This window comes from Mustela nivalis, assembly GCF_964662115.1.
Source record: "Mustela nivalis genome assembly, chromosome: 14".
NCBI classification, from domain to species: domain Eukaryota; kingdom Metazoa; phylum Chordata; class Mammalia; order Carnivora; family Mustelidae; genus Mustela; species Mustela nivalis.
The window spans coordinates 75992365-76010474 of NC_139033.1; the positions used below are offsets into that span (position 1 = coordinate 75992365).

General features: G+C 49.7%; 1 protein-coding gene across 8 annotated transcripts in view; it reads left to right on the forward strand.

Annotated features, from left to right (window-relative positions):
• Positions 1-18110, forward strand: part of MTCL1 (microtubule crosslinking factor 1) — a 122749-nt gene that overhangs the window by 77330 nt on the left and 27309 nt on the right. For 4 of the 8 annotated variants that reach the window (XM_082697305.1, XM_082697307.1, XM_082697308.1 and 1 more), the window contains 5 exons: positions 277-1614; positions 2760-2891; positions 10370-10462; positions 12432-12662; positions 13903-14100. In XM_082697305.1, the coding sequence (XP_082553431.1) occupies positions 277-1614; positions 2760-2891; positions 10370-10462; positions 12432-12662; positions 13903-14100 (1992 nt within the window). The remainder of the gene's footprint in view (positions 1-276; positions 1615-2759; positions 2892-10369; positions 10463-12431; positions 12663-13902; positions 14101-18110) is intronic. The other 4 variants (XM_082697306.1, XM_082697309.1, XM_082697310.1 and 1 more) reach the window with 1 other exon arrangement.

Sequence of the window (18110 nt, forward strand, 5' to 3'; positions counted from 1 at the left end):
CCCAAATGAATTGTTTGGTTTCTTCGGTTTCTGAGACAAAGCCACAGGCCATAGGCCTTTGCCGTGTCTGGCCCGTGAAGGCCTGGGCTCATGATGGCATTGTCTTGGGTCCTTTGACCTGTAACTCAACATGCTAATGGAAAGATCATTGTGTGTGTGTGTGTGTGTGTGTGCACATGTGTGTGTTGGAGGGTGAGGTGCAAGGGAAATTTTAAGAAAATACGGACATGTGGTATTTTCAAATAACCCTTCTCTTGGGCTGTTCTCTCCCGGCAGGATGACAGTACCGATCTGAAGTGCCAGCTTCAGTTTGCCAAAGAGGAAGGCTCCCTGATGCGTAAAAAGATGGCCAAGCTGGGGAGGGAGAAAGATGCGCTGGAACAGGAGCTCCAGAAGTACAAGGCCCTGTATGGAGATGTGGACAGCCCTCTGCCCACCGGGGAAGCGGGTGGGCCACCCAGCACCAGGGAGGCGGAGCTGAAGCTGCGGCTGAAGCTGGTGGAAGAGGAGGCCAACATCCTGGGCCGGAAGATCGTGGAGCTGGAGGTGGAGAACCGGGGCCTCAAGGCGGAGATGGAGGACCTGCGGGTCCAGTATGAGCGAGAGGGTTCAGGCCGGGACCACGTGGCGAGCATTCCTACCTCACCCTTCGGCGACTCCCTGGAGTCCTCCGCGGAGCTCCGCCGGCACCTGCAGTTCGTGGAGGAGGAAGCGGAGCTGCTCCGGAGGTCCATATCCGAGATCGAAGACCACAACCGGCAGCTGACGCACGAGCTGAGCAAGTTCAAGTTTGAGCCCCGGCCGGAGCCCGGGTGGCTGGCGGAGGGCGCGGGCAAGGGCGCGGGCAGCGGGGCCCCTCTGCAGGAGGAGCTCAAGTCGGCGCGGCTGCAGATCAACGAGCTGAGCGGGAAGGTGCTGAAGCTGCAGTACGAGAACCGGGTGCTGCTGTCCAACGTGCAGCGCTACGACCTGGCCGCGCACCTGGGCCCGCGCGCCCCGAGCCCCCGGGACAGCGACGCCGACAGCGACCAGGGCAAGAAGGAGAGCGATGGGGAGGAGGGCCGCCAGCCCCAGCCCAAGCGGGAGGGCCCTATCGGCGGCGAGAGCGACTCGGAGGACATGTTCGAGAAGACGTCGGGCTTCGGCAGCGGCAAGCCTTCGGAAGCGAGCGAGCCGTGCGCGGCGGAGCTCCTGCGGGCCAGGGAGGACACCGAGTGCTTGGCGAGCATAAAGCACGAGGCCGAGCGGCTGGAGCGGACCGTGGAGCGCCTCATCACGGACACTGCGGGCTTCGGCGACGACGCGGGGCTGCAGGGCAGTGGGGAGGCCTCACCGGGGGCTGACGTCCAGGGGGCAGGGGAAACGGGCGAGGGGGGCAAGAAGGAGCCCCCGCTGCTGGGGACCATCAACGCGAGGATGAAGGCTTTTAGGAAGGAGCTGCAGGCCTTCCTGGAGCAGGTGAACCGGATCGGGGACGGCCTGCGGGAGCGCCTGGAAGGCCTGTCCCCGCTGCCCCACCTCACAGAGTCTTCCAGCTTTCTCTCCACTGTGACCTCCGTGTCCCGGGACTCCCCGGTCGGGAACCTGGGGAAGGAGCTGGTCCCGGACCTGCAGGTAAGGGGGCTCCTGGCTCCGCCTCCCTGCTCCGTTTTGCTCTTCCTCCTCCTCGCTGGCATTGCTGCACTTGAACTCATTCTGCTCTCGGCTGCTTGGTTATGATTTCAAACCTGCATTGTACTAAAGCCTCAAGTGTCAACCAAACCCTTTCTATTGGTTGGGTTCTTTTTTTTTTTTTTTTTTTTTTTTAATTTTCTTTTACTTCTTGTTTCTTTTTCCTTTTTCCTCTTTATTTTTTTTTAACTGCGCCGCTGCTCTTGGCTTAGAGGCCCTCCCTCACGACACAAGGCTCACCCCAATGGAAGTGATAGGGATCGACGCAGTCCATCCTTTCTCCTTTTTTTCTTTTCTTTTCTTTTTTTTTTTTTTTTTTGGTGCCTCAAACGACTGGCCATCTCGATGAAGAAGCAGAGGAGTTTAAAACAAAGTACAAACTCATTTCACAGTCAGGATACTTAGCAGACTCGCTCAGGAGCACATGCGTCCCTACCTGGGTTGATGATGGCCAGGGGGGCCCAGTGTGGGTCCGAGAGGCCCTAGGCAGCCAGGCCCACCCGCTCCCACTGGAAGATGAGCCAGAGTGGGGAGACGAGCCGGCCCGGGAAAAAGATGGCGCGGACGGAGAAGGTCGTTGCCCTCCCCGAGCCGAGGGCGAGGGCGGAGTGGAGCGGCCTTCCAAGGACTGCTTTCCTATGCATCGCCCTTGGGTGCATGACCCAGCTGCCGCCTGGATTATGGCTTTTGCTGCTCGACCACAAGCGAGGAAGGAGGAGCCTTGTTTCCGTATCCTTCGTGGGTAGCGTGCTTGCGGTCGAGTCTCTGATTGACGCATCCCCGTTGCATGTGCCGTGTAACCGGTCTTCTGCCTTCCTCCCGCTCTGTGTCTCTTGTTTGCTCTGCAGATCTCTCAGATCGCTTTTGCTCATCCTCATTGTGGGTCTGTGCTCGTCCCTCTCGTGCGGCGCTGTGTCCATTCATGCTTTTCCTCCTCCGGTGGTTTCCTTCGTCTACCTCACCCTGTCTGTTTCCTTGAGCAACCCCCTCCCTGCTCCTCCCTACCCCGCTCCCCCCTCCCCGCTCCTTCGTTGTTTATTGCAAATTAAAGACAAAACAAATCCGAATCCCTCCCCTGCACCTGACAGTCCAAACTGAGAGGTCAGCTGGAGTGGCAGCCGGGGCAGGAGCACGGGGACGAGCCGGAGCCTCTGCACCGCCGGGCCGACGGGGACGCCGGGAGCTGCCGGCTGGGAGGCCAGAGCTGCTTCAGTCTCGAGGTCAGCAACCGCCTGGCCCCACTGGCCAGCAACCCCCGCCCTTCCACCCCTCCTTCGGCTGTGTGGTCGTGTGATGTTTCCTGCCTGGGTCCAGGGCCCTTAAGGGACGTGGTGGGCAGGTGCGGAACCAGGCGGGACTCCCTGGGAAATCAGAATCCATTGCATGCGACTGGAATGGGAGGGTCCACACAGCGTGAAGGCGGGCAGACCGCCAGCTCCTTTGTCCGACAAGCATCGTCCTGCCTGTGGACGCTTGGAAACTCAGCAAGGCCCAGGGGACTGATCTGTGAGTGTTCTGTAGCTTCGTGTCAAACAGGAAAGAAAACAGGCATGAAAGCCAAGCACTGTCTTTGCTGGGCTGGAGGGAACTGTCCTTCCCTGTGTCTCATGTGGCCTGTCCTGTAGTTTCTGGTGGCAGGGCTCCAGCCAATGGGCAGAATCGGGGAGTGCACTACCGACCTGGGGGTTCTCTGTTGCCATAGCATCCTCTTGGTAGCAAAACTCCCGACCCCCATCGAGGCTACCAGAGATATTCCATCATATGAAACAGGGGTCGGCAGTCCTGTCGATGGAAGCTCTTCCTGGCAAGTAATTCCACCTGTGACAGAGAGACAGGTGTCCCCAAGGAATGAATTCCTCTCTCTGATGCTGCTCGTCAAGGCAGGTTAGTGCAGGGCTAGAGTACCATGTTCCACACTAGACAAGGTCTGGCTGAAATTCTTAATTCATCAGTCCCAGTAGGGGTGTTACTGCTCAGCTCCAACCAATCCTGGTGACGGCAGGGGCGACAAAGACAGGGGACTCACTCCTGGAAGCACACTGAGCTCACTCAGCAGAAAAGTCGGGCGTTTGACTAGGAAGTGATGCTCGCCGAGGCTCTTGGGGTAGAGCCACGTCCTTTCAGCTCAACCTGCGGCCAATGCTGGGATGAGCTGTGGGTCCCTTGGTCCCAGTTGGGCACATGGGACTCCTGGTTCACCCAGACATGAGTTCCCAGATGTCCAGCGTGGGCTTTTCCTCTGTCCTGTGGGAGAGTAGGTCACATCTCTACCCTCATTGATTTGGGCACACAGTGACCTGAAAACTGCCCTCACAGCTTATGTAAAAGCATATGTGGATTTAGGGATTGGTGTGTCTTATAACCTGTGAAACTTCTGCAGGAAACCCTGGTGATCAGCCTGTGCCCCACACAGGGGCTTCGTCTGAGAATGCTGGTTGCTTGGGCAGTAGCAAGCTCGCAGTTATGCACATTTCAAAACCAGTGAATGATTCGTTCCCAGGGAGACACATTTCCTAGTCTTCAGTGAATACCGCACCCCTAGCTCTTTCTAGCAGGGAGGCCACACTGTGCTGAAATCCATTCTTGCTCTGGGCTTGAGCCCTGTTCTGTCCATTACCGGCTCTGTTTCTCAAGCATATCTCAGCCTCTGTTTTTGTATCTGTGATATGGGAAGAAAAATACTGTCCTAGCTACCTCCTGTGATTATATGTGGGTGATTCTCAAAGCCGGGGAACTGTTGGCTGAGAAAGTAGCATGAACAGTGCTAAGTGCTGTGGGAAAGTAATAATAAGGAGTAATTGACTAATAATAAGGAGGGGAAAGGTGTCCTGCCACTGAAGCCTGCCAGGAGGGAAGGGATGTCACAGCTCCCCTAGTTCTGGAACCAGTTTCCTCTGCCCACTGTAGCCCTTTCTCATCTTCCCCTGGCTGCTTCCCGATCTGCACAGGCATGGCTCCGGCTGAACACGGCAGCCCCATTCTCCAGGATAACAGTTTTAGGCTAAGTGCTGCTTCCCTCCCATATGTTCATTGCTCAAGGCGTGTTACACGTCGCCTTGTTTAGCTAAACGCTGATAAGCTGTTGTTTAACACTGGGGTGTTGATAAGTTTCCCCGTTGCCTGCCACATACGCACATGGCATCGCATACCTTCAGAAACCATTGACTTGCGAAAGAGAAACCTAGTTCATTCACTCAGACTGAGTGTTCCGGGAAAATACACCTCCCTGAGAAGTAGATCAGCAGAGCTGGCCAGTGCCATGGGGTGACTTGGGATCACTGCACAGTATAGCTCAGAAGGGAATGTCAGGTCTTCAGGCAAATTCCCCCCTTCCGTGCAGGAGAAAACCAGCTTTCTTGCCATGCTGTGTCACCTCCTTTAAACATCTTCAGTTTCCTTTAATTTTACAGAGTTTGATGAGAAAGCTAAAAAGCTCACGGTGAAAGGCAAGGCCCAGAGAGCATCATTTCCTAAGAGGGGGCTAGTATCCATTGGGACTGAAACATCCTTTGTTCTGACTTTTTTATCCCTTAAGGCATTTCACACAGAAGACTCAATTATGTAGGCAAACACGTTCTATTTTTTAAAAAATTTTTAAAAAGATAAGACGTATTCTAGAATCACTTGGACAGCTCTGTAGTTTTTCCTTTTATGATAGAAGCCCAGCATAGACCCCTTGGAGGTCTTAGAGGAGCTGCTCAGTCCCTGGGGTGGGTGTCCCCTGCTTAGTTTGGTCTTCCAGTATTACATGGGGGTTAAAGAATTGGACAATGGACAATGCTAGAGGCAGAACTCTTAAAAGCCTCTTAATGAAAACATCTCCAGATCCGTTGCCCAAACCTTTCCAATGAAGCTGTCATGAAACGGAGCACAGAGCTCCCCTGCGTTGAGCGGGGCAGCCCGACCTAGAAGGAGCTCCCGATGGAGCCTCGTGCACACAGCCCGACACCCTAGAGCACCCTGTAACTGCAGAAAAGGTGAACTCGGACACTTCCATCCATATGGGCCCAAGACTGAAGCCACTGTACCTCGAGTAGTGTTCTTCCTTCTCTTACATTGCCCTTGAAGTTACTAATTGTCTGTGCAAGCTGATTCATACTCTGCAAGTGTGAATTTTCTTTAGCTCTGTTCTGAATTCTTGGGAGTGGGGAGCCGAAAGGACGCCTAGTATCAACAGCTTCAAAGAGGAAAAAAACTTTCTGAATTCGAGCTGAAGTTTTAACAAAGGATCGATTTCTCAAGTTCCATTTGTGAAATGCCCTCTCTGAAATCTGTGTAGATTTTCGTGTTTGGGGTAAGAGGAGAGAAGGCGTATTCTTACTTTGGACGATTTGGGTGTTTGGGCTGGGTTAAACTGCTACTCGCAGTACTAGCACTGGTAAGAGCAAGCACACCAAGAAGGAGAAAAGGAAAAACCACCTTCGAACAGGGGAGCATTTCAGGAGGTGACGTATCTGTGCAGCAGAAGGCCTGCTGCTTGGGACACACGTACATCTTCAGGAGCGAAGGGAATATCCACACCCAGCACTCTTAAAACAGGAAGAGGCAGAACAAGCTGAAGTCAGAAGGCACTAAAACCCACTAACCCATTAATGTAAGCACACCAAAATTAGCTCAGAGGTAAAACAAAACAAAACAAAACAAAAAAAAACCAAAAACCAGACTTCAGAAGGACAGATATTTCTGGTGCCTATTCATCTGAGTAGATGTTCGCTAGATGCTCCTGCCGTGCACCAGATTTCTTCCCTGACTTTGCTCCCTGCAGGTCCTGACAAATCTGCTGAGAGATTCCGACTTGTTAAGAGAGCAGTGTGTAGAATACGCAGCTTGGAATGTGCGGGGCGCCTTAAAAATAGTTCTGAATGAGAAGTGGCCAAGCATGGGCCCTGGTCACGTTTCAGATATAAATGATACCGAGCCCATACCCAGAGGATTGAATTTCTAGATCAGAAATTTCAAAGAGCTCTCTTCCCGAGCTCCTCCTTTGATCCCTTAATCAACGACATACATGAAGCATTTGGGACCCCTCATGCCCCAGCTGTGAAATACCAGCCATGGTAAAATGATGTGGGGTTTTATGCCAAGTATGTGTACACGGGCGTTGACCTCCTCTACGGCTTTTGGAAGAAGCAGTTACAAAACTGGCCAGAACAAAATGGAACTTACCAGAAAATGAAGTCCTGGGGATAGAGGTAGAATAGAGTCCTGTTATTTAAGGAGCATTGCTAATAGCGACTATAATGAAAAGCACTCCTGTTTTTGCTTCGAGATAATGCAGGCAACTTTTTAAGTGTGGAAAGTGATCTATAAGCCACTTTCTCTGAAGAGGTCCAGAAATTCCCATGGTAAAGTGGTGTGGGACTCAGCCACCTGGGGAAAGCACAAGTGGTGGCATTCAGTACATTGCCAGGGAAGGTGATTGTGACATCGAGCTCGCTACATCTCCACAGCCTTGGGATCAAGTAAGGATGGTATTTGTTGCAATAGACTGCCTTACGTAGAGAGAGATAAAGGCGAATTTGATGTATAATCAGAATCTTAGGTAAGTAGGCAAGGAAGGCTTTTAGAATCAACCCTTTGGGAATTTGGTAATGAAGGGAAGTATTTATTTTCTAGAGGACATCTATGTGTCATGTGAACACTTGGTCCTAATGTATGTGGTTGGATGCAATTGTGTGGCCGTGGAATAATTCTGGACAGAAACTTGGACTGTAGCATGTTCGTATTTTGTTTTTTGTAACACTGGAGTGACGGCATCCCAGCTAGGAACACTGAACTTGCCTGAGGGGTTTTAAGATTCCATCAGCAAAAATGGACAGTAAAATAAAACTTGTAGCAGATGAGGAAGTTTCTGTTGTTGACACATTTCCATGGGTGACAGGGAGCCACTGTAGGTAAACCAGATGCCCCAGATGAATGACTTCGTAGGACTTCAAGGGTCCTTTTCATCTTCAAGGTGAGCCTTTAAAGTTGTGGTTCCAATAGAGGGACACATTTTTAAATCAGTGCTTAGGTATGAGGCTCATAGATTTGTTTAAAATAAAAAACAGTTTATCTACATTATTCATTAAGATTTAAGCCAAACTAACTCGTTTGGTTTCATGTATAGAAACTAAATTAACACGTCTTTGGTTTTCTTGAAAGTTAGGCTTAATTAGGATGCCTTTTTCTTTCTTTTTTAAAATTATTTTTATTTATTTATTTGACAGAGACACAGTGAGAGAGGGCACACAAGCAGGGGGAGTGGGAGAGGGAGAAGCAGGCTTCCTGTGGAGCAGGGAGCCCGATGTGGGGCTTGGTCCCAGGACCCTGGGACCATGACCTGAGCCGAAGGCAGACACGTAACAACTGAGTCACCCAGGTACCCCTGGGATGCCCCTTTCAACATCTCTGCATATGGAGGATTCTTGGACTAGTAGGAGATGTATCCAAATATGGAGGATTTTTATATCTTAAATGTACAGAATAATGAGTAGCCAAAAAAAGTAAAACTGGGAAGAAAGTAGCCTGAGGCACATAAAGACACTTCTGTGCAAAGTGGGACACCCCAGGAGGGCAGGAATTTGGGGCAGCTTTATGTACTCATAAATCCTTAGTATAGTTCCAAGTACTATAGGTGCTCAATAAATACTTATTGAATAAAGTGCTGCCTAATAAAAGATGTCTCTTTAAATAGGTAGCTGAATTCTCCCCCAAATTTAGGAAAATCTTCAGGGGTTGGGATTGGTTTGAGAAGGGAACATCAGAGCAGCAGTGTCTGTGGCTTTTAGGAGCAGGTTAGGGGGAGAGTTGCCAGAATTGGGAACCCAGAGCCTTAGGCATTAACAGCTGCATAGGAACAGGACATAGGGCCTTGGGCCCAAGACAGGTGGAGAGAGCAATGACCCAGGGCCTCCAGGGGCTGCACACAGTGTAAGCCTCAGCTGGAGAGACGTCTGCCTATTGGTAGAGGGAAGCTTGTCTACCAGCCTGAAGTCTCCCCCTACATAACCATACCGGACAGTCAGCCTCACCGGGATCAGACTTTGAACTGATGTTACCTATTGGCTAGGAGTCCCCAAGGGAAGGAGAATTGGTGTTCTGTCACTGGCTTCTGGGAACACAAATCCGTCCTGGAGGCCCGTCCTTAACCCAGGTTACATACAAGATCATAGCTAATCCCCACTGAAGATGAGCTCACAGTGCAAAACCGCAAACACACAAGCCAAAAACACGCTTCTGGAGCAAGAGCTAGCTGATGGCCAACTGCAGGATTCTACTCCCAGACACGCCTTCAGATTCTTCTAGAACATCAGAGATGACAAATTAGGTGTGTTCACAACCTCGAAAGGCAGGCAAACAGGAGAAAAGATTAAGTCATTACTATAAAAGACCATACATTCTAAAAAACAATAAAGTAGTTCTCTTAAAAATGAGAAACTAGTCCTTGGCATAAGTTTAATGTGGGGAGAAATGCCTCTTTTCAGCGAGAACTGGAAGCCCAGCCTAGTAAATATAAAAGTCTATAGTAATCATCTCTAGAAACAAGCAACTCCAAGAGGCATGATGGTCCTCAGTAGTTCCTGATTTCTTGAAAGTAGGATGAACTGAAATATCTAGCTTCCTGAAATGTTACCCAAAAGTTGGCAAATCCCCAGCATCTCTGATTTTCTGTCGTCATCCTTCTTCCTGTAAACTCTTGATCATCCCTTGTGCTAAAGAAGGAGATCTGCACTTCCCTCCATTCCCCTCCATTTCCTGTTCTTGGGGCATGATATTTGGTCCCAACAACCCAGGTCACAGCCATTTAGGATGAGCGAACAGTATCCTCTGTGAGAAAGGACAGATTAGCTCATCAGAATGAACCAGTAGGTTCTATTTTAATTGCAACAATCCACTCTAGTTCCTGGATTTATGAACCCCTGCCTTCAAGCAGCATAAACCAAGTGGGTAAAACGTCATGCTTTGATTTTAGTAATGCCTGAGAATTTTAAATATAACCGTTTCCGTTTCTTAAAAAATATACTTTACTTAAAACACAATAGCCCCTACTTCTCGATCATTGCCATTTGGACATAAAGGCACAAAAGACAGGCTTTTACCAAGAGGTAGAGTTTACCAGGAAAGGGCATGAAGAAGGATTCCTTTAGCTATTTTTAACCCAAAATGTAATAAGCAGATCTTTGTGCCGTTCCTCTTAGGCAATGTGTGCAACTGAAAAGAGGTTTCTGGTCCCCAAAGGCACCCCACCCCACTTATCCCTGGTGCTCAGAGGAAACAAAGGCACTCTTGACAGGGCAGGAAAATCTCTGCTAGGAAAGCCTCGGAGCAAATGAATGCTGCAACCTGGAATGAACTCAGGCAGTGAATCTTAAAGACCAACTTGTGTGAGCTGGTCATTGCCACCCCTGGCTCGGCCTGGGTGGCGGGGACGGTGGTGGCCCACGTTCGGGCGACAGGCACCGCTAAGCACCTGTCTCCCAGGTGGGAGCTGAGGACGGCCGGGGTTGCCCATCACAGACAACCCCAGGGCCCTGAGTTGCCGCTGAACTCACTCCACTGCTACAGCGCCCGCCCATGCTGTGTCGCTCCGTGTGTGTCCCTGGCTTGTGCAGATGTCTGTCCTGCGTCTTCCCGTCAGGCAGAGTTCTCGATTCCACTAAACCCCTTCCTTTATCCCACCGATCAGCTCAGGGGCCCCCCTGTTTTACCTGAACAGAGTGTATCGCTAGAGGAGCTGCAGGGTCAGCTTACGCGGGCGACCAGACTGCATCAAGAGGAGACAGAGAAATTTACAAACAAGATTCGGAAGGTAAATATGTAACACAATTTCAGCACACCCAGGGCTCTGAGCGCGGAGCCCCCTGGAGACAGGTGACAGGATGTATTTGAAAGAGCGTTGTCTGTCACTCGCAGGCTCCTGGACTCCTGGATCCGGTTGAGCTGCCCCGAGGACATCTCATGAAGACAGCTGTCCATCTTCCTCCTCTAAAACATGCTTTCCACTATTTATGTTGTGGTCTCAGGAAGTTCTTCCTAACATCTGACCTATGTAGCTGTAACCAGCAAAGGAGCATCACAGAGGGCCTTAACGCATCTGGACAAGAAAGGGTGTCCATAATAATCATAATAATCAGATTTGTAAGCTTTCCCAATGTTAGGTAAATTTTCTGAGAGAAATACCAGACCCACCCTCAACGGTTGTCTTCAGAAAACTGCCATTGATTGAGCTGCGGCCTTATTAACTCTCCTCGCTTATCTTAGAATTACCTGTTACTGGCTAATTATCCATGATCTGTTAAATCAGAGTTGTTAAATCCAGAATCTGTTAATTCCCAGAGTTGCTAGGAGAAGGGAGTCACAGACACGAGCCCTCACTTCCTAAATAATTTAACTTTTTTTTTTTTTTCCCCCTGCACCAAAAGTTTATCCCTGGAAGTGAGTTTATCCCTGGAGATGCTAAGAGCAAAATAGCAGGGTCCCAGGTATGGTAGTACTTGGGTTCAAGACAAAGGAGTGTATTGAAGACAAGACTTGCCCCCCTCCCCACTCATCCTGCTCTTGTGCCCACCAGGAAGAGAACCCACGGCAGGACTCTGAGGGCTGCCGAGATGGGGAATGAAATCACCACTATGTTTGTGTTCTGCCAGCTTGCAGTGCAGTAAAGATCTGGTGTTTTGACAGTGACCACGCCAGTCTCTGTGCACAGCCGGGGTCTTCCCAGAGCTGCCCCTCCCTCTTCACTGGCATTAACACATAGGATGGTGTCGACCACAGGCAGCCATAGTCACAGCAACATGGGTTTTGGAGCACTAATGGAGTCCTTTAGGAAAATAAGACAAAACAAAACTCAAAGCCTTGGTGTTTGGCCAAGAGGGAGTATTAAATTGGGAGAGGACAGCTGATAACTATAAGGCTGGCATTAGAATCCTCCCCACCCCCCCAGTCTGTGGAACAGAAAGCTTTCATTTAGCTACTATTGATATTATTTTTGTGCCCTTCTCTGTGCAATAAAATTCTATTCACACCCCTTTGCTTAGTCATTACCGACATCATCATTGTTTATTGCTTGGAAGAGCGCCTGTACCCATGTTGAAAAGCAGGAACTGAGCATAGAAATGGAAAACACTTCTTTTTCAGCAATGCTTTATTTCCCTAAGAGTTACTTGTAGCCAATGAGAATGTGGAATGCTAAGTGTGGAAGGAGGTTCTCAGCGTACTTTCCTGTTTGCTCCCCACCATCTGTGGCCGAGGACCTTGCCTCCAGGACAGTCCCTGCTCCCCCATCCGCCCACCTCGCTCTCCCGCTCTCTGTGGGCCTTTCCATCAGCTTGCTTTCTCCTGTCTTCTGAGGGTGGTGCACACTAGAAGGCTTAGGAAACCAAGGAGAAGGGTTTCCACTTAACCTCCCCCCCACCCCCGCTTCCAATTGCAGTGTGCCTTTTGCAGGCCCACAAACAGAGGGCAAAGGGAATCGGCATGGAAGTCCGCTGTGAGCCGTCCATCCGAGAAACGATTTTCCTGAAGCTTAGAGACCTCCGAAAAACACCACAGGAGACTTGACAAGGAGAACTGACGATAGCACCTTGGTTTGAAATAGCGTTTCCTTCCGAATCGGAAAACCCTTGAGGTTTCCTAAATACTACACCTCTCAAGGAGTTTCCTGGGCTTTGGGGGAGTCTGTGTTTCCCGTCCCAGGGGCAACTTGATCAAAACTTGGTTTGGTGTTGCGGCACATTGGAATAGCTGCCGTCACACTCGTGTCTCTCTTTCCATTCAAGATGGAGGAGGAGCACCTCTATGCCTTAAGGTGGAAAGAACTAGAAATGCACAGCCTGGCTTTGCAAAACACCCTCCATGAGCGAACCTGGAGTGACGAGAGGAATCTGATGCAGCAGGAGCTCCGGTCCTTGAAGCAGAACATTTTCCTGTTCTATGTCAAACTCCGGTGGCTGCTGAAGCATTGGAGGCAAGGGAAGCAGATGGAGGAGGAAGGCGAGGACTTCACTGAGGTACCCCCCCCCCCAATGCAGCCCCCACGGAGAGTTCATTTTATTTGTGTCTGTTTTGTTCTTGACCCCCAGGCCCTGCTGTCCCTCTACCCCCCTACACACAAAGTCACATTCTGTTACTTAGGATGATTTTATCAAGCCCAATCCAAGCACGGGAAATGCAACATGTTGTCCAGTTCTATATTAGACCAAGAATTCTGTGCTGTCCCCTGGCCTCGTTGTCAGAGCCCTTGTCTCGAACTCCGCTGTGCGGCGAAGCTGTGTGGCCATTTTTCCCCTTGCTGACCTTTGAAGTCATGCACATTGTCACCCTGAGGTCCTGTGTGTCTCTTGAGAAGCCTTGCTGGTTTGTCAGACTGAGTTCTGAATCTTTCTGTCTCCTTTCCGTTTTGGTTTTTTGTTCCTAAATGCTAGAGCCCCTTCTGCCCATGTGTTTTGATAAGGGTCTCTGCTCTGCTCCAGATGGGTCTGCGTTTTGCCACCTCTGACATTTGCATACGTGCCCCGCCCCCCTTCTGCCTGCACTCCCAGATTCATCACAGAAATAGCACAGAGTCATTTGCTTTCTGGTTGATTCTGACTGATTCAGTCCCTGTGGCCTTTAGCCCTGTGGGCTCCTTCGGGCCTTGCCTTCTGGCCACTGCCATGGGGTGTGCACTGGGCAGCCACACCCCTGGCTCCTTTGTCTGCTGCTTCAGGGCCTCGTGAATATTGGTTTCCTCTTAGCCCCCACAGAGTTTTCATCTGCTTTTCACTGTACGTAATTTTAAGTCATCCTAGGAAGGGGCAGATACCGTTGTTTCTTTCTTCGGGGAGGAAAGTCCTCCCAAATTAATTCAGCCTGCTTCCAGATAACCTTGACATTGAAAACCACCTTTGCGCAAAGCCTAGAAGTGGTTGTAAAGTTCACTGCTGATCAGTGCTTTGGAATTCCTCCTCCTCCAGCTTATAATACCGTACCTGTCAACAATACTGATTTATAAATAATAAAACTTTTCATTATCAAAATAAGTTACAGTCAAATTTCCGATCTTTTCTGACCAATTGCATATCCACAATGTGCTGTTTCCATGAAGAAAGTGGCCAGTGAATGAAATGGGCTAACTGAGCATGTTCAGGAAAGGGCTGAGAAGTCAAGACATGATAACCCATAAAGGGGAGAATTACCCTCAAGCAATAAACCAGGCTGCAAGCAAAGGGGTCGGGTAGAGCTGTGACTGTTGTCTCCTGCTGTTTTCAGAGCGAGCATCCAGAGACCCTCCCCAGGCTCGGTGAGCTTGGAGTTCAGGGGGAGCCCAAGGGGGACAGCCCAGACCGAGATGACAACAGTCCAGGCTGCGGCTTTTCGATGGGAGAGCATTCTGCACACCCTGCGGTGCAAACGGGTGACCACGGATCGAGGCTGCAGCCTACACACGGGGGACAGCTCCACAGGCAGGTGGGTGCCAAGGTTCCAGCTCCCATTGTGACCCACACCTGAGAATAGACTCCTAGCCTACGTCTGGGTCATCGTACTTTATGTGCTGTGTTCTGGGGAGCGGAAAACACTGAGCGCCTGTAGTGGCCTGTCACTGTGCTTGTGCTAGAAATCATATCATTAAGGCTTTATTTCAGCATCAACCCATTAGTCCATTTGCCTTACACATGTCAATAAGGAGCATGGTAGGATCCGATCAATTGGAAGGGCCGGCAAACGTACCTGAGAAGGAGAAGGGGGACTTATAGAGTGGTGTGTAGAAGGATCTGTGACTTCAGAAAGGCTGACTGTTCTTCCACGAAAGAGACTTTACCGGGGGCAGCACCCTCCTCGGGACCAGAACAAGAAGGTACAGGGGCTCTTTTTGTTGATGTTTGGCTGAATGGATATCGGCGGCCTCACGAATTAGGCAACCTCTTGCACAAGGAGGAAAGAAAAAGTATTTTTTTTTAACCCCAAACATGTATAAAGTGTTTCAAGTTCTTTTTGGGCCACTCGAAAAAAAATTTTTTTTTTGATGACACTTAGAAAAACTGAAAAGCGTATATGGAGATGGGATTTCAGTGCATAATATGAAATCATTATGAATACCAAATGTCACATTTATTAATTATTAAGCAGATAGCCCCTGCTTAATCAGCCAGAAGATACTATTGATGCGGCCCACTACAAAACAGCAGCTGTGTCGGCTTTGGCGTGCTGAGAGACCCTGGGAAGTACCCAGCGTTAAAGCTTCCTTCCTCGCAGCCTTCCTGGTCTGAGTCTTTTCCGATCCTGTGTTGCTTCTTTGAGGGTTCTGCAGGGCAGAGCCAGAAGCCCCAAGCCCTAGACTCTTGGCTCTGGCAGGGAGGGGCAGGTCCGGGTGGGCCCGAAGTGCACAGTGACCCGGGGTGGGGCGGTGTGGCTCCCGGACCACAGACATTTCTGGCCACGCCCTGCGTGCTAGACCCCACAGCTGTGGCTCCTCCCTCCGAGCCTCAGAGGGTCAAGTGGGAGAGGGTTGTCATCAGAACTCTGGCTCAGCTCCAAATGAGAAAAATCGTGATGTCTGAGCGCAGGCCTCGGGGCTGTGTGTCTTTCCCCAACCCTACTCCCCGCCGCCCCGGTCTGCTTTCTCTTCTTAGACAAATCCGATTTTCACAACTGAAGAGCTGTTTTCTCTGCACGCCCATCCGCCCTTCGTTTCCCCTGAATAATATGACTCAAGAAAGAGGTTGCACTTTCAAATGAATGTTTAATTACACTTATTAGGAAGTTTGTCATTATGCCAGGGTCCCTGGGGAGTTCTTAACGCGTGGAGTGAGTTTTCCAGCAATGGCTCTAGTTAGGAAATACAACGCTTGCAAATAATCCTCAAAAACCTACCGTTTTTACCATATTTCAAAGAGATGTCAGGCAGTTCTGTAAAGCATCTGGGATTAACTCAGAGAGCACCCAGTGACTGACTGCCTCTTAGCCCTAAACCTGTCGTGTCTCAGGTCATGTGTTGGGTGTTTCCAGCCCGTGCGTCCAGACGCTTAGGAAAAGGGAAAAAATGTAACACATCTGGTTTTCTAAACAGTTCTCACAGAAAATGTTACCCTGGGGGTGGAAAATAATGTAAAGTCAGTCAGCTGGAACCTCACATTCAGCATATTTTAACATCATCTCTCTTTGCCCGCTCCTTCCAAAGCTGATTTTTTTTCGTTAGTCCCCTCAGAAGTGGCAGTGGGAGTCGTGAATTTCCACTTTGTATGGTGTGCAGAAGAGGCCAATGGGGCGGGGGCGGGGGGCAGCCTGCAGGACAGGGTGCGGCCTGGCAGAATCCAGGTGGCCTTTCATGGCCCCGTCTGTCTACAGGAGTCAAGTGCACGAAGCCGTCCGCCTGAGGACAGAAGATTAATGCGCTCTACTGTACGACAGCTGGTAGCCTGGGAGCGAACATTCTCCGTTAGCAGATTTGCCTGCCCTTCTGTGGCATGGGTATTAGCTAGGCAGCCTGCCCGCAAGAGCAGGGACACGTGTCCCAGAGAGCCGCACCCTATTCAGAAACTCTGAGAACCTGCCAAGGTGATAAGCAGCATGACGACGTGGCCTACCTCCTGTCCCAAGGCTAAACACGCCAGGGACCTAATTCCCCGGGCCTTGGACTTCCGCTGTGTGTCATAGTGAGCATTCTCACAGTTGAACACAGTGGATGGCAAAATGCATCATTGTCCAAAGTGGTTAAAAAAAAAAGAAAAAGAAAAATGTGTGTGTATCAAGTCACCCTTGGGAATAGTTCATAAAAGATCATCAGGTTGGAAAATGTTCAGCCGTGTGAATGTTCCCCATCGACTGATTTTTAGTTACAGGACTAGTGATCTAGCGGCCGCGACCTGATTGTCCTCGAGAACAGAAAGCACTTTCAGTTTGCCTGGCCTTCTGGAAGAGCTGGAAAATAGGCAAGAGCTTATTGTATTGCTCTCACTGAGCTCCGGGACGCTGGCCACGACATGAAGCTTTTGAGACCCACGTAGGCATTTTATGCTTACTAGGAGTTCCCCAAATCAAGATTTTTAATGCAAGGTGACTAAGAGCCCCAGCATTATGGCCCCGTGGTTCCACTAGCTAATTGTCTATGAATTGGATTAATTTATTCAAAGAGAGAAGTTACTTTTTCATCCAGGGAGGGGATATAATATTCTTTATTAAAGCAGCTAAGCATAAATATATAGAACCTAATTTAAAATTCAGAGCAAGAGCTAATGAAATTATGTTTCACGTTAGTCTTCACCTACAGCGGCTCCCTGAAGATTCCCCCCTCAGGACCTGCTTTAGAAATGACTAGCATCTGTTCCCCAGGACCTTTGTCACTCAACTCATCCAGGACTCGTCTGGGGCTCAGGGCCTTCAGAAGCCCCCCTCGGTAGAAGTCAGCCTCTCTCTTGTAGACCGAGTGCCTTTGGCACCTTGGGCCTCCCAGTTGACTCACCTTGGTGCTCACCTTTTTTGCTTTGCCCAAGATGTGGAAACTTCCAGAAAGAGCACCTCTGCCAGACAAGAAACGTACAGTTCTGTACGTCAGAAACTGATCTGCTCTGACTTTATTCCCCCCTCCCAATAAAGAAGCCCTCCTCTTGAGCCTGGATCACTTTTACCTTCAATTTTGTATGTACCATGATTCATTTTTCAGATTCTACAACTTTATAACCTCCCCTAAGAGACGTGCAACTCTTTGTATAAGGAACCAGACTAGAGCTTATGATTATGAAACATTTTATGTTGGCGATGTGTTTTTGTCTGTTACTGTTACTGTGCAAATAGCACAGGCACAGGAGTGAAGAACCACAAGTACTAGAGGATATTCAGGAAAGGACTCTCCGACCCCTGCCGTGCCTCCCAGCATCAGCCACAATCAGCAGTAAACCCTAAACCTTGCTCATAAGTGATTTCTTCCCCTCTGGCCACTTGATTTTCATCACATCTGCCCTGGTTTTCTTGGAGCCTTTGGCTGATAACCTGTGTTATAACTTACTAAACATTTGTCCATCTTTCTTTCACAAGCCCACATCTATTCTTGGGAAGCTCTCTGAAAATTACAGTGACCTGCCCTGAGATCACCAGTCATTGTGGCCTGGATCACCGGGCATGTTCTCAGCCAAAGGACAGATGATTTTTAAAAAAATTTTTTAAAGATTTTATGTATTTATTTGACAGGAAGAGAGATCATAAGTAGGCAGAGAGGCAGGCAGAGAGAGGGGGGAAGAAGGCTCCCCGCTGAGCAGAGAGCCCAATGTGGGGCTTGATTCCAGGACCCTGAGATCATGACCTGAGCTGAAGGCAGAGGCTTTAACCCACTGAGCCACCCAGGCGCCCCTGTACATAAATGAATTTCTCATCTCTATAACCCTCTACCGGGGATTTTCATGGCTGGTCTTCAGTGACTCATTCTCTTAACTGTGGGAGGAGAGTCGTTTTAGAAAAGAATCTTAAAATTAATCTGAATGAAA